At 39.4% G+C, this 15187-nt stretch overlaps 1 protein-coding gene across 4 annotated transcripts in view; it reads left to right on the forward strand.

Moving 5' to 3' along the window:
* srgap3 (SLIT-ROBO Rho GTPase activating protein 3) overlaps window positions 1–15187 on the forward strand; it is a 108289-nt gene that overhangs the window by 41600 nt on the left and 51502 nt on the right. For all 4 annotated transcript variants that reach the window (XR_007140572.1, XM_027146632.2, XM_027146633.2 and 1 more), the window contains one exon: window positions 9257–9419. Coding sequence is in view for 2 of the 4 variants with exons in the window: in XM_027146632.2 (XP_027002433.1) it covers window positions 9257–9419 (163 nt within the window). In the remaining 2 variants the exon portion in view is untranslated. The remainder of the gene's footprint in view (window positions 1–9256; window positions 9420–15187) is intronic.

The raw sequence follows: 15187 nt of genomic DNA on the forward strand, positions 1-15187 counted from the left end.
CTACAGCTGAGGGCAATCATACATTTCTGGTCTCAATTTCTCTCTGTGTGTGTGTGTGTGTGTGTGTGTGTGTGTGTGTGTGTGTGTGTGTGTGTGTGTGTGTGTGTGTGTGTGTGTGTGTGTGTGTATGTGTTTGTGGTACGTGTGTGCGTGTGGAGGAAGGGAACCTATGTAACATAACCAAATAACAGGCAGAGCATTTCAAGCTCTGTTTAATGGCTGGACTTGCAGTAACATCACAGTGCATGTGCCCTTGTGACTGATTCACCCTTTGTTTCTCTTCAGTTTAAGAGGATAAACTTGAGCAAGCTACATGAGACTGGATTAGCTGCCTTATGCTAAACCAATGTTAAGCCCACCGAATTGTTGGGAAAGGACATGATTATATGATGGGATTGTCATTTAGTGTGCTTTAAGGAAAGAGGTTTTGATTTGAGTGCAGTCTGACTGCTGGTGCATCTGAATGGAGTCAGAAGTATAAAAAGCTTGTCGTCAAGCATCCATGTAGAATCGGATTAGACGTCTGTACATCTGCTCACGTCTCCTCTGAGACGGATGTGCTTTTGCATAATAATATTCACATGAACATGTCTTCTATTTGTTTTAAATGAAGGCACCAAATTACTGCTCAGTTGGAAGATATGACATGATGAGACAATCTGTATAGAAATAATTAACCATAGGATTTTGGCTTCATCACAGGAATCAGCTGCACTTTTATAACACTTGTGCTCACAGTAACGCATAACACACTGGTTTATTTTTGTAACCATTTAAATGATGATTAAGGAAAAATAAAAAAATCACAGTTCAATTCTTGAATCTGAATGAAAATTTCCTGCACAGCTCTCACCAGAATTGTGGCTTGTGTCAGTGCGCTTGTTTAATATGTTATTGTTTCTACAGTAACTTGTGTGACAGATGAAAGAAGTGTGTAATTCTTGAGGTGCACGTTTCTGTGAGGAGATTTTTGAAAAGAACTTCCAATATCAGGGCTTTGTCGCATTCAGAGGTAAGCTATAACTTTATTTTTTCCATCTTCTTCAGGATGGAGGGATTTGTGGTTGCAGAGAGAAGAAGGAGAGACTCTTGTGGGAAGGACACATTATAGTTGTAATGACAATCAGTAATAGCAGGAACTTACTTGTTTTTGTTGTTATAGCACAGCAATAAATGTAACAATAAATGGATACATATGTCATGATGTTTCATAAACAAACAAACAAACAAACAAATAAATAAGGATTGAAAAATAATGAGCATTGAGGTGGTAAGAGGCTGCATCACACCACTGAACATTTTCCTACACAGCTCTCCCCATTGTGATTTATTTCATGCTTCTCACTTTTAAGAAGAGTTCTGTGTGTGTGTGTGTGTGTGTGTGTGTGTGTGTGTGTGTGTGTGTGTGTGTGTGTGTGTGTGTGTGTGTGTGTTGCATGCTCATGTGTGTGTGAGTGTAAACAGACCGGAGTTTCAGCAGAAAGGTATTTCTCTAAGCAGCTTCATATGCCTGCTTTCAGCTCTTCACTAAATACACCTGACTCATATTACACACACTCACACACCACACACACACACACACACACACACACACACACACACACACACACACACACACACACACACACACACACACTCACACACCACACACACACACTCACATTTACACACATGCACACATACTTGCACACACACAAAGACACACACATACAGACACGCGCATTCATGCACATACACACGTTCACACAAATACACTTGCACTCACACTCAGACATTCACACACATACACACACACTTGCACACACACAAAGATACACACAAGAAGGCTGTTAATTCATGTGCTCTGGTGGTCATCATATTCCCACAGGCTGCTGGTCTGCCTCTGTAATGAAAGCAGTGAGGTGCTTTGGTGATCCAATGCTGCTGGTCTCTCTGTGTGTGTGTGTGGATGCACGTGTGCTCATATGTGTAAAAGAACATCTGTCTGACATCTGTGCATTTGTATGTGTGACATCACCAAGTTAGTAAAATCACCTGACATGTTAAAATAAGCAGCTGCATCAGAGCTCAGAGTTTAATAGCTAACCTGTTGCCCTCAATAACTATCTAAACCAGGACAGACCTGGGCTAAAAACAGATAATTGCAGTCCTTTGTTTCTCTTAATAAAATTAGATCTTGTATAAATGAGTTCAGTGAAAGAAATTCAGGGAACTGGAACTGGGACGTTTTGTTGTCCTGTTCAGCTGAATTTCCAGACCCCAATGAGAGGGGCATAAAAAGTGATAGATACATAGACGAATCGAAGCTATCTCTTTAAAGCTCCTGTATTAAGTACTCATTAGCCTAAAGAACAAGCATTACTCTTGCACCTTCCCAGTCAATCTATGTGGTTTGGGCAGGTGTAAGGATCTGAGTGATTCTGACACGGGCAAAAATTTGATATCAGGACGACTGGGTTTAGAGCATCTCCAAAATGTCTTGTGTAAGCAGTGGGTAGTACCTTACCATTTACAAGTTTCTATTCAGTGGGAAATAGTAGCTATTAAGGTGTTGGACTAATGATCAAAAGGTTGTGAGTTTTAATCCCAGGGCCACCAAGCTAGCCCTGTTGGGCCCCTGAGCAAGACTCTGAACCTTCAATTTCTTAGCTGTATAAATGAGATAAGGGCATTTGCTCTTCTAGAGCTTCAGTGGTACAGTATGTGCTGGGAGGCAGTGAGGCTATTGCTCTACATTAGCAGCACATTATGGGCTTACTCACACACTATTCACTTTTCCAACCGTTTTTTTTTCCCCACATCTCTTAAGCTGATTCATGAAGATTTTAAACATAAATAAATGTTGATCAGTTGCCTTTGAGTTGCCACATATTTTTGAATGAAAGGCTTTTCATGGGTTTTGAACGGAAGTACATGCATAAGCTACAGTATGTGTGGTCAGAGATACAGTTTCCTGTGCCATTTTCTTGTTCAGGTCATTTTTGTGACTTGCTTTATATATCTAAATGTACAGTATCTGATTGTGCTTGAGGGTGTTTGGGAAATGAGCCACAAATTATTATCATTGGGAATATGACACACTAAATACACTGACATATACATTATTAAACAGCAAATCTAACGTTTTATGAACTACACAACATAATTATACTCAGTCTAAAGTACATGTTATACATACTATATAGTCAAACGTACATAGAGACCTGGCCATCATAGCCAGTGGTCATGGGACATCGCTTTCCAAAACCTTTAGCATTAATATCGAGTTAACCTTTATAGCTTTGCTGTTAGAATAACCTCCACTTCATTCAGCCACAAGAGCATTAGAGAGCTCAGCTACTAATGTTGGTAAGGAGGTCAGGGGTGTCTTCCATTTCAACCCAAAGTTTTTGAAAGCTCTGTTAAGGGCATTTAGGTTCTTTGACTCCAACAGCAGCATGTTTGTGGAGATCGCTTGGTCCTATAACATCCAGTAAAGGAAATTGAACCCATTGAAGGTTATCCTATACAGTTGTGTGCTCTAAACTTTGTGGTACCAGTTTTGGGAAGAAACATATATGAGTGTGATGGTCAGGTGTCCACAAATCTCTGTCCAAAGTGTGTAGAATATACTTGGATTCACCAATAGTAGAGTTTACTGTAAGGAACATATTCAACACCCAACTGTAATCTGTTTAATATGCTTTTTCTACTATTTTTCTCTCAACTGGAATATCATGTTCTTAAGATTTGGAAGACGTTAAAGTGAGAAGCAGAAAGTAGACAGAATGTCACTGCACATCAGAAGACCCGGTTGCTCAGTTGAGTTGTCGAGTTGTAGCCTGAGGCTCAGAACAGAGAGTGACCTAGTTCTGAACTGAACTATATGTTCACCGTGAAGAAAATAATCCCTTCTTGGTTATAACTTCTGAAACAAATCTCTGGTGCTTGAGCCGTGAAGTTTTGGTGTTCGGCTGTGACATCGTGACTGCGGTGGATGTGATGGCTGAAACACAATTTTCTCAACAGTATGCTTGCCTAATATCATGGATTGTACAATTATAGCATTGCCTTGTAACCTAAACGTTCATATCTGTTTTGTTGAGATGTATTTTTATCATTGCGGCATATAGATACGCATCTTCCGTGTTTTTCGTACAGCTTAGAATATAGTACTGTTATATGGTCAAAAGTATGTGAACACCTGACCCTAACATTCCTTAATGGAGCTTAGAGACACACAGATGTCTTTGTATAATGTAACTTTAAGATTTATTTTTACTGAAAATATGTATGGAACAGGTTAGAGACCCAAATCTGTCAGCAAGTTCCACCCTTACTTCTGGTTTTGCATTGTGACTTCCAGCAGCCATCTTGGAGAAGCACTTCCAGGCAGCCGCCATTTTGTACGTCGCATCGCTATATGAGCACGCCATAAGTTCTTTGTATTCACCAAATGACCTCTTCAGCCTGCCTTGTGCTCCTGTTAAGTCATCCCTCATTCAGTTTGCTCCTTTCTGCCTGGTTTGGCACTGCATCTTCTTCCGTTGCTGATTCTGCCTGTGCTACGCTTGTACACTACATTTGTCTGCCTGTGTTTGACCCTGCCTGTTCTTCTGTTGTTCCCTCTGCCTGCTCCATGTTTCTGTTCCTGCTTGGATTATTGGACTTTTTGTGACTTATGCCTTCCCCTATATTGCGCTGTTGCCTTACCAGGTTTTCTGTCTCTACCTCTTTGTCTCCACCCCTGGATTTAATAAAGAAGCTTAATTCCATTAGTCAGTGTTTTGCATTCGTGTTCCGTTCGGTCGTTCCTGACAAAATCTCTTCCACAATGGCAATGCTCCTGTGTACAAAGCACAGTCCATGAAGACACGGTGTTCCAATGCTAATGTTGAAGAACTTGAATTCTTCTCAACCTCATTCAGTTCATCTGCATCAGGACTTCTGGACCTGATCTCTCTAATGCTCGTGTGGATTAATGAGCACAAATCACCACAGCCACACTCCATAATGCAGTGGGAAGCCTTCCCAGAAGAGCAGAGACTGTTATAGCATTAAAGAGATGACCCATGGTTTTGGAATTGGTTTTGCTCAGGTGTCCACATACTTCTGACTTTATAGTCTACATTCAGTGTTATACTTCTGCATATAATCAGCTTGATATATTACATTTTTACAGATAATTTAGTAGTTTTGAAAGCTGTATATTTGAAAAACAATTCAAAATTTTAAATAAATGAAGTTTACATTTAATAACATCGTCAACCCAGGTGTATTTACCATCTTTATGTTTCTATTTTTATTGGTCCATTTTACAGAAGAGCATTGTAGTGTTCCGAAGAAACATCCTTATGGTTGGTTGAAATGTCAGTGACTAAGATTTAAAGACATCAAGCTAAAACCGTTTAGAGAGGAGTTAGTGCACGAAGACAAACTGCACATCAGGATATGATCTTTAGTCTTCATGTGCAGACAGTCAGTGATTCAGCTATTCAGATAACCCTTCTTTCCACTTTCTGAGTCTCAGGACAATCTTGAAGCATCCTTGCTTTGTACCCTGAGAGATGTTGGGAGCTGTTGAGCAGTGCTGGAGGATCTGAGGGAGCGTGGTGCAGTGCAAGAAGCTTCCTGTCATGTCCTGCTTGTTTTGGAGTCTGTTATGGGTTTGGAATACTGGACTATAAAACTCGACATCTGTTCATGTGGAACAACCAACAGTTTGATTAACTGCCTTCTGACAACAATTCCTTTTCCAAAAAAAAAAAACTCTTCTTATCACCTGTTTTTTTTTTTTTTTAACTCTCTCAGTCCCATGATCTTCTGTACAGGATTTTTTTTTTACCTGTCTTCACATAGCATGAATATGATGTGATATACAAAGCAATTCACTTGGCCTCAGTGTAAAATGCACAAACAGAGGCTCTAGTCACACCACGTCCTCCTCATTCCAGATGATGCTGCTCATATCGCTCTAACCTGTAACAAAACAAACTACATAATGGGTTCAAATACATGGCTCAACCTCACAGCGTTGTATATTTTTGCTATTTTTTAAAAACGATTCTCTGCCTCGCACTTCTTTTGTTTGCTTGGTAAAACACATAGCTTTGTTTTGATTCAAGTGTTGACTCCGCCCCTGTTTAGTTGTTGTTCCCTGATTTTGTATCTTGTGTGTTTTACATCTCACATGTTTTCTTTGGTCCTTCGATTGTTAAGGTGTTGAAATGCTTGTGTGCCGCATTTTGCGCATCAGTGACGTATCCTCGCGATTGCACCATACAGAGCCTTGTTTCTTGTTTCCCATTCGTTATTCTCATTAAGCCAGAGCTATAGCTCATTTGAAGTTTTTGACATCTGTCTGTGTACTGTCTTGTATTTTGGATTGTTTGCTGCCAAGTCTCTGTGTTTCAAACCTTGCTACGAGACCGACAGAACTCACAGAATTAGATTTTTATGTTCCTTTTAACTTTAGTGGTTGTGTCACAGATCGTTTTTATCCTGAACACAGCAGGGGTTAAGTATACAGTCGTCAGGCTAATAGCGATATTGAAAGGCATTGAAGAGGAAAAATCAATGAGGAATACAGACAGTGTCACAGTGTTAACAAGCGTTTGTGTGCAGTCATGTGCAAAGGCTCGTATTCAGAGATAAGGATTTAATACAGCTATTGCACACAGATATTTAGACATCAGACATAACTAACAATTGCTGTGAGTTTTGTGCAATTGTGACTTTCAGCATTCTAATGTGCATTCATAGTTCAAGTGACTAATAATATTAATTCCAGTGCCACTGTGTGATGGGTAATTTTTCTTTACTGCATGTATTTAACATTGTCTTGATTGACAATACTCTATAGTATTATTTTATTTTATTTTTTTGAGTATTTAACAGCCCAAAAACCCTGAATTTCACCCTGACACACAGTGGCACTGGAATTAATATTATTAGTCACTTGAACTATGAATGCACATTAGAATGTTGAAAGTCACAATTGCACAAAACTTACAGCAATTGTTAGTTACGTCTGATGTCTAAATATCTGTGTGCAATAGCTGTATTAAATCCTTATCTCTGAATACGAGCCTTTGCACATGACTGCACACAAACGCTTGTTAACACTGTGACACTTTTAAAGGAAACTGAGCTTCCATGACAATCATAGTATGATAACTTAACAAACTATGATTGTCAAGGAAGCTCAGTTTCCTTTAAAAATAAACATTTACACAAAGCTTGGTCTAAAATATTATCTTCCCTGTATTAATCCCTGAAGTCTGTTTACAGTCCAGTCTTGGACACGATGATATAAAGACTTGCTTAATATTTAACATACTTAGTATTTATCACAGGGGGCATGCTGGCTTAGCACATTTGCAGCACAACTCCAGGGTTGTGGGTTTGATTCCTGTGTGTGTAAATGTGGAGATTGCATGTTCTCCCCCTGTTGTTTATCCTGGGATTCCTCTGGTATTCTCAGTCCAAAGACATGCACTGTAGGCTGATTGGCATAAATCTAAATTGTCTGTAGTGTTTGATTGAGCGTGTGCAGACGAGCTGGGTGATTGAACGACATCCCGCCTTGTGCCCCGAGTCTCCTAGAATAGACTCTTGATTCCCCACAACTCGTTAAGATAAGCAGTGTAGTGAATGGAGGGAAGGATGGAACATTTATCTCTGTGCATCCTGTAATGGGAGGCAAATCAAGACACGTGAAAACTAAGCTGAAAATATGAGTTGTTTAAGAGTAATGTTTTAGTTGTCAGGAATCTGCCCTCTCCGTTGTTGGTACATTTCTCACCATTACAAAGAGCAACTCTTATGTTAAGATTTGTGCTTTTGTTTGTCTTACGTTACGTCCTGTGTCCGATTCATTTGTTTTATTCTCTGCGGTTGTGTCTGTTCCTCTGTGTTGAGTCTTTTCATGTTATTTATCTCGTTAAGTTTCTGAGCCTCGCTTCTAGTTCCAGTGATCTTTGTTCTTTGTGAATCTGTTTTGGTGTTTTGATTATTGATTAACCTCGTGTTATGCAGTCTGGTTGTATTTTGAACCCAAATGTGGACTTTTTTACACTTGAATCTTGCATCATTTAACCACATGTTACAGTAATATAGCCCTTTATTGACTAAAGGACAGGAAATCTTTCAAATCTTTCACAATATCTGGGGTCTCTGATGTTTTCAACATTTGTGATAATATTGTCTAAATCTTGTGGTGTAACCCAAGTGTAAGAGATTAAAGGCATGATGCTTAGCATCTGCTACTTTCCAAAAGGGGTGATGCTACAGATTTCTCCTTCGTCTTATTCCCCAAAGTAATTGCTTCTCCTGCTCCCCTTATCTGAAATCTCACCCAGCTGTCTCTGTCCTTTTCATGATTCTCCTCTCGTCCGAGCGTTTCTTTCTTCATCCTCAGGCTTGTTGATTGATTGGGAAAGGAGATAGGGCTGAGATGGAGGACAGGGAAGGGGGGAGTGGTGCTGGTGGTACTAGTGGTTAGTGAAAGCTTAAGGCCATGAAAGACGATTAGGATCATTCCAGGATGCTTTCACTCTTCCTCTGGTTAAGGTCATTATGATTGTCAGTGTTAAGGTATTAAGTAATCGATGAGCTACCATACATCATGTTTGCATTTAAATGCATGTGTTCAGGTGTGTTGTGTAGCATCAGTATTCAAGGATTTAGTCTTTATTTCTGCTGTAAGGGAAGAATGGCAGCCTGTAATAGGCCTTTTAAAGAAAATGGGGCTAGGCATTGAAACCGAGATTTTTCCAAACAATGTTAATTAAAAGCGACTGCGTTTTCTGTTCTCTGACAGATCCAGACAATAAACAGATTCCTGAGCTGCACAGACAAAGTGTGTATTGCTTAGTAAGTTCGAGGTTGTTTTGTCAGGTTTTGACTTTAATTAGCCAAGATAATCACATAAAGATGTGACTGATTCTTTCCACACAGTAAAAACATAAAACTTCAATCAAGTAGCAAATCACAGCATGTCCTGTTAATATTCCCATTGTGTGTTTAGTCACAGTTTCAATTTATTTTTTGGCCATTATGTTCCACATTTCGTATATAAACAGTGTTTATATAACAATACTCAAAGGAACTAGATGTGGAGCTTATTTAAGTCAATAAAAGGAGTTGAGTGTAAATCGTTATTGTTTCTCTAATATTACTGTGTAAGATCAATACTTCTAACAGTCTGAATAATAGACCTAGCTGTCGGACGTCCATATAAACTTCCCTGGCTTCTGTCTTTGTTTCTCATGTGCAGGAAAGACCAGCACCTCCTGTCTTCAGTGAACTGCTGGTACCTGGTTTTAAATCAGACTCGGAGAGAAAGCCGTGACCACGCCACTCTCAACGACATCTACACGAACAATGTCATCGTCCGCCTGGCGCAGATCAGCGAGGACGTCATTCGCCTCTTTAAAAAGGTCTGTGTTTGCTCCTTCTCCTCTTTACAGTAATCTCGGAAATGTCACGTCACGCTGTCGTGCCTGTGGAATATCCGTCATAATAAAAAAGCTTAGGAGACATTCATGCAAAACAGCTTGCTATCCAAGTAAAGAGTTACGTGCTACTGACAGTCTCTAGGTCTTTCAGTAAAAACAGACAAAAAAAGGAGATTTCTCTACAGTTTTCTTGCAGTATATGTAATGTGAAGTATATGGGGGTAGTAATCTGGACAATTAGCTCCAAAACTTTATTACTTTCTATAATAATATCAGCTCTGCTGCTCGCCGTGGGAATACGCATCGTTCTGTAATCATACGGCTTGAATGGGGGTCTAAGGCAGCTGAAATCTAACCGATGTAGAACATCCTTAGCCTTCCTACATTGCAGTGACCGTACTGTCACAGTCTGATGGTGTGTAATTAAATCTGTAAGCTCTGTTTATGGACATTTATAAATCCCTGATAAGCTTCAAGTGACATTTTTTTAAAAATGTGCTCAAAGCTACATTATGATAATATTAGATTATGGTTTGCAGCCATTTATTCCAGGATCAATAAAGTATCTAGCTATCTGTCTGTCTGACTGACTGTCTGTCTGTATATCCGTCTGATCTAGAGTCAGGACACTATTGTCTTTGGGTTTGATATCACCATTTGCTTTGAAGATATAACGATTTGTATGGAAAAAAAAAACTATTTTAGTTTAAGTAAGTTTAATAAATATTATGGAAACATTTTATTATGCAAAGTTTTTTTTTATGGTTTTTTTTTGGCACATATGAGGAAATACAACACAGGTTCTTCCTGCATGGGTTAATATGTCACAGTTGGGGTTTTGTATCTAACGACACGGTATCCTCATGGAGTAGCCGGTTCCAGCTGAGGAGAATACTTCAGTTAGGTTGTATTAGTTCTTTATAAACTGTTAGGTACTGTAAGTTATATCTTTATTTGACATATAGACATTACAGCACAGTTAAATATTTTTCTTTGCATATTCCAGCTTGTCAGAGCACAGGATTAGACAGGATACAGGACTCCTGGAGCAGAGAGGGTTAAGAGCCTCCAGTGGTAGCTTTAGGGGTGCTGGGGCTTGAACTCCTGACCTACTGAACAGTATCCCAGAGCCTTAATCCTGGACGCACTCACACCTCTGCCCACAGCCCATTGCTGCATATTGCTGTTTTGTGGTGGTGTGAATATTGGAAACAGAAACACTGTCTCAGTTGTTTCACATTATTAATGAATTGGACTATAAAACATCATAATATTGTGATGTTTACTGCCATTGCAGGATTTTGACAATATGAAAAATTTTGCGATTGTGAGATATTAAAAAAAAGTCATAGCTTCTCGAAAATAACTCGCAATTAGACAATAAAATGATGGGGAGTGATAAATATGCGTTTCTCAATTCTAGCGAAAAAATATCATATAACCACTAAGGTAGAACCATCCCACAATGCACTGTGGTGTAATGTTGGTGCATATGAAGTCCTAATAATAATTTGGCTAATAAAACAATCCTAATATAGGTAGTAATTTATTTAAAAGGGTTATTACATGATACAGAATGGGCCGTTCAAAAAGAATGTACTTTTTAATGATGTTTGAAAAGTCAAAATAATTAACTTTAAATGATGAGAGGAGTTTTGGAAGCCAGACAAAAAAAGTGTAGGAAAAGTGGTGTATTTGCTTGATTCAGCTTTTCAGACTGTGTTAGAACAGGAGAGCCTTTACCGCAGGCAATTGAAATCTTTGTTTCATTAACGGGCGTGTGTTAACACTGTACCATGTTGCACAGCTCAGTACTATGGAGAATTCCTTCCTTTTCTTATCATAATATTAGTTCAGCATTTCCCATTGTTCTTAATGCAGTTACTTCAAACGAAGCCCTAGGGTTTGGACATATAACGAGGCAGAAGAAGTCACGTCTGAACAATTTTTTCACGCGTGAATGATGAAGCAAAGTTCCACGTGGTGTGTACTCGACACCTCGGGGTTCTATATGTGAAACGGCGTCAGCACATAGCCTAGATTCCCGAGGTCTAAAGCAAACAGCAGCAGCATGTTTACACCTGGCTGGGCTTCCTCTAGGTGTGTGCCCTCCGTCTTAGTTAACATTCATGCGCTAGACCGGAAGTGAAAGAATATGAATAAGCCAATGACAAGCCACAAAAGAGCCCAAGGGATTAGTGGCAGGTTGTGTGGGTCAGATGTCTGACCTTAAACAGACTTAAAATATGAATGAAAGCATTAAAGCGGTGCAACTCAGTGTGAGCCTGCTGTAATAAGCATTTCCTCTACACGGTTTTAGCTCTAGTGTAAGAGGATGCTTAGAGCTGTTGGAGATTTATTTGGATTAAAACCATGCTAATTAATCCATGATAATGTCTTTTAGCCCTAGGATTTTTTTCGATTATAAGAAACCTGCGATCGTTCCCTGGCACGGTTTACTGTCACTACTGTTGTGTGTGATTTGTGGTGTGTCTTGAAGGAATATTTTTGGTATCTTTATTTTTTTTAGGTGGAATACACCCCCATGCTGAGAACTCATACCGGCGTCTCAGCTGGATGCCCTGCTCGCTTGGGGCTAAACACTGATCTCTGTAGAATTGCACCATGTCGAGTATTTCAAGTGTAACTACTCATCTCTTTTGACGATTAGCACTCCATAAACCTATCAGACCTTTAGCATGAAAAAGCACTGTGTGCCAATGTTATACAATCAGGGAATGATGCACCAGTTATGCTTGCATAATAATTAAGTATTCATTGGTGCTTAGGGTTTAAGATGCAAACAGATGGTTAGCAGCATTTGTGTGAAGATTGAGGTCAGAGAGCACGGGCAGTCACTTGGTAGTCAGAGCAGGGTTTTCTCTGATGGAGACTGACTGGACTCACTCTCTTTCACTGGGTTGCATCAGAACAACTGCGACTGACTGTTCTGTGTTTGACAAAGCAGCCAGAATAATATATCAAAACACACAGCAGTGTGGAAAAGGCTAAAACTCAGTTTTAGGTTTCTGGCATCTGGATACAACTGTACATGAGATTAGAAGACAAAAATGTAGTACTACATTGATTATATTGCCAAAGGTTTTGGGAAACCATTCCAAATCATTGAATTCAGGTGTTTCAATCAATTCCATGGCTAAATGTGTAGAAAATCAATCACCCAGCCATGCAGACTGCAGAGGCTCAATGAATTCAAGCGTGGTACTGTAGGTTGCCACCTGTGCAATACATCCATTTATGTAATTTCCTCACTACTAACTATTCCACAGTCAACTGTTAGTGCTACTAAAACAAAGTTATAGAACACCTTTGGGATGAATTAGAGCGGAGACTGCGAGCCAGGCTTTCTCTTCCAACATCAGTGCCTGACCTCACAAATGTGTCTCTAGAGGAATGGTCAAAAAAAGTCTAATTAACACACTCATAACCTTGTGGAAATCCTTCCCAGAAGAGTTGAAGCTGTGATAGCTACAAAGGGTGGGCCAACTCCACATCAACCCCCTACAGATTAAGAAGTTCACGTGCATGTAAAGGCAGACATCCCAAACCTTTTGGCAATATAGTGTAGATAGACACTGTACACTAGAAACCCTGCCCACATTGGTCAGTCTAAATGAATTTGCCAGACAGACAATGTTCTTCATACTTGTATAACGTCAATGCCCAAGCTCAAGGTCAAACAGGGGATTTTTATTTCTCCCACAAAACTCAATGAAAGGTAAAGATCTGAAGCTAAAAATGTGAAAACGATGACTAAACAACTGAAAGAGCGCTGCACTAAAAGAAGAGTGCTTACATTTTCCAGTAATACAGCTCAGCCAATGCAGTGTGTCAGTTACCAGAGGAACAGACTAATAATACTGTACGTTAACATGTAAAGCGACACGCAGTGACAAATTGACCCAGATCACTCATGTTCAGTGAGAGCTAGCGACTTCCGGCTACATGATAACAACAGCCGTTGGATACTAGCAACACTGTATGCAAATCTGATATATGAAATATGACACGTTGCAGTTATACATTGCTGAATTTTCTATACAAACACCAAATCTCCCTCCAGAATGTTTCATTTTAGCGAGAAAACCGATTTGTTGTTAAGTGCAATGCTAGTTGAGCAACTCACTAAAAAATCTTATTACTATGGCAACCAGTAGCATAAACACCTACTGGGACTTCATAGTACAGAGACTGATGACTCGCAGAGATAAAATAGGTGTTATTTACTCTCCCTCCACTCATACGCTAGCATTTCTTTTGTCTTAATTGAACAGCCAGATATTTATCTTCATTTATTTTCACTATTTATCCTCATGCTTATCTGCATGCAACTGAAATAAACAGGCTAATTAACTGTACACAATAAATCATATTCTATCATAAAATTCACACAGACCTACGCGTTGTCGTAGGATAGTTTTTTCTTTCTAAGCTTTCATCAACACCACGTATCTTGAGTGCATTTTTTGTTTGATAAATGAGGCTTATTTTTGGTATGAAGTGTTGGAATGTGTGTGTGTGTTTGTGAGTGTGTGTGTGTTCTGACAGGATATGATATATGTGTCAGGGTATTAAGTGCTGCCCATAACACATAACATATGTGTGTGTGTGTGTGTGTGTGTGTGTGTGTGTGTGTGTGTGTGTGTGTGTGTGTGTGTGTGTGTGTGTGTGTGTATTGATTCCTAAAGGTTGTACAATATATTGAAGGCTGCAGTAGACTCAGCCCAAAAGCACCTAATCAGGTTATATATTGTGCATCCTGACCACTTTTTAACACTCGACACACAGTTGTGTTTTTGTGGCTGTTTCATTAAATTACAAAGCATGCTGTGAAACTAATACATCCTATCTGTTACTGGTCACATCTAGAGGTCACTTGTATATGGGTCAGTATATATAGTGAGACATTTTGCAGACAGTTGTGTTATTGTGTTACACAACTGCATGTAATATGTTGTGTTCATATTCTGTTGTTTGCTGCACTGAAACAGCAGCGCTATTGATTGTTGGGGATTAATAGAACTCGCTGTGATTTATCAGCATGAAGCAGAAATAAATCAGTGGAGTTCATGCTAAGAAAACGAATACTAGGGGATCTCAAGGCAAAGCAATAAAAATAGCTTAAAGGTACTTGGTGAAATTCTTCACAGAGGACAAATAATAAAAATTCTCATTGTATTTGTCATGGACACAACCATACATTGTACAGCATGCAGGGAATGCGTTTTGTTTCAACTGTCTGTGTCATTAAAAAAAAAAAATCAGATTAGAGTTACAGAACAGTTCATGTGAGTTTAATAGATAGCAGCCACACACACACACACACACACACACACACACACACACACACACACACACACACACACGCATCATATAAGTTAAAGTAAATTACAATATACAGTATTTTCCACACTATAAGGCACACCTAAGAGCCTTAAATTTTCTCAAAAATCGGCCATGCGCCTAATAATCCGGTGCGCCTTGTGTGTGCACTGAGTTCCAAAAATCTGTAAAAATGTTGTGCGACTTTGGTAAACGCTCAGCTTTATTGACTGTCGGACCGTTTCCTGCTGACACAGGGATGTAATACATACACTACGTACACTGGCGGCAATAAACCAATCAGAGGACATTACATAATACGAACAGTACGTACGCTTACCTCCGCCACGCCTCCAGTAGGTATAACTACCGGTATGTTGCAAAACAACATTTGTTTCTTCCTAACC

This window comes from Tachysurus fulvidraco, chromosome 5 (genome assembly GCF_022655615.1).
Source record: "Tachysurus fulvidraco isolate hzauxx_2018 chromosome 5, HZAU_PFXX_2.0, whole genome shotgun sequence".
Lineage (NCBI taxonomy): Eukaryota > Metazoa > Chordata > Actinopteri > Siluriformes > Bagridae > Tachysurus > Tachysurus fulvidraco.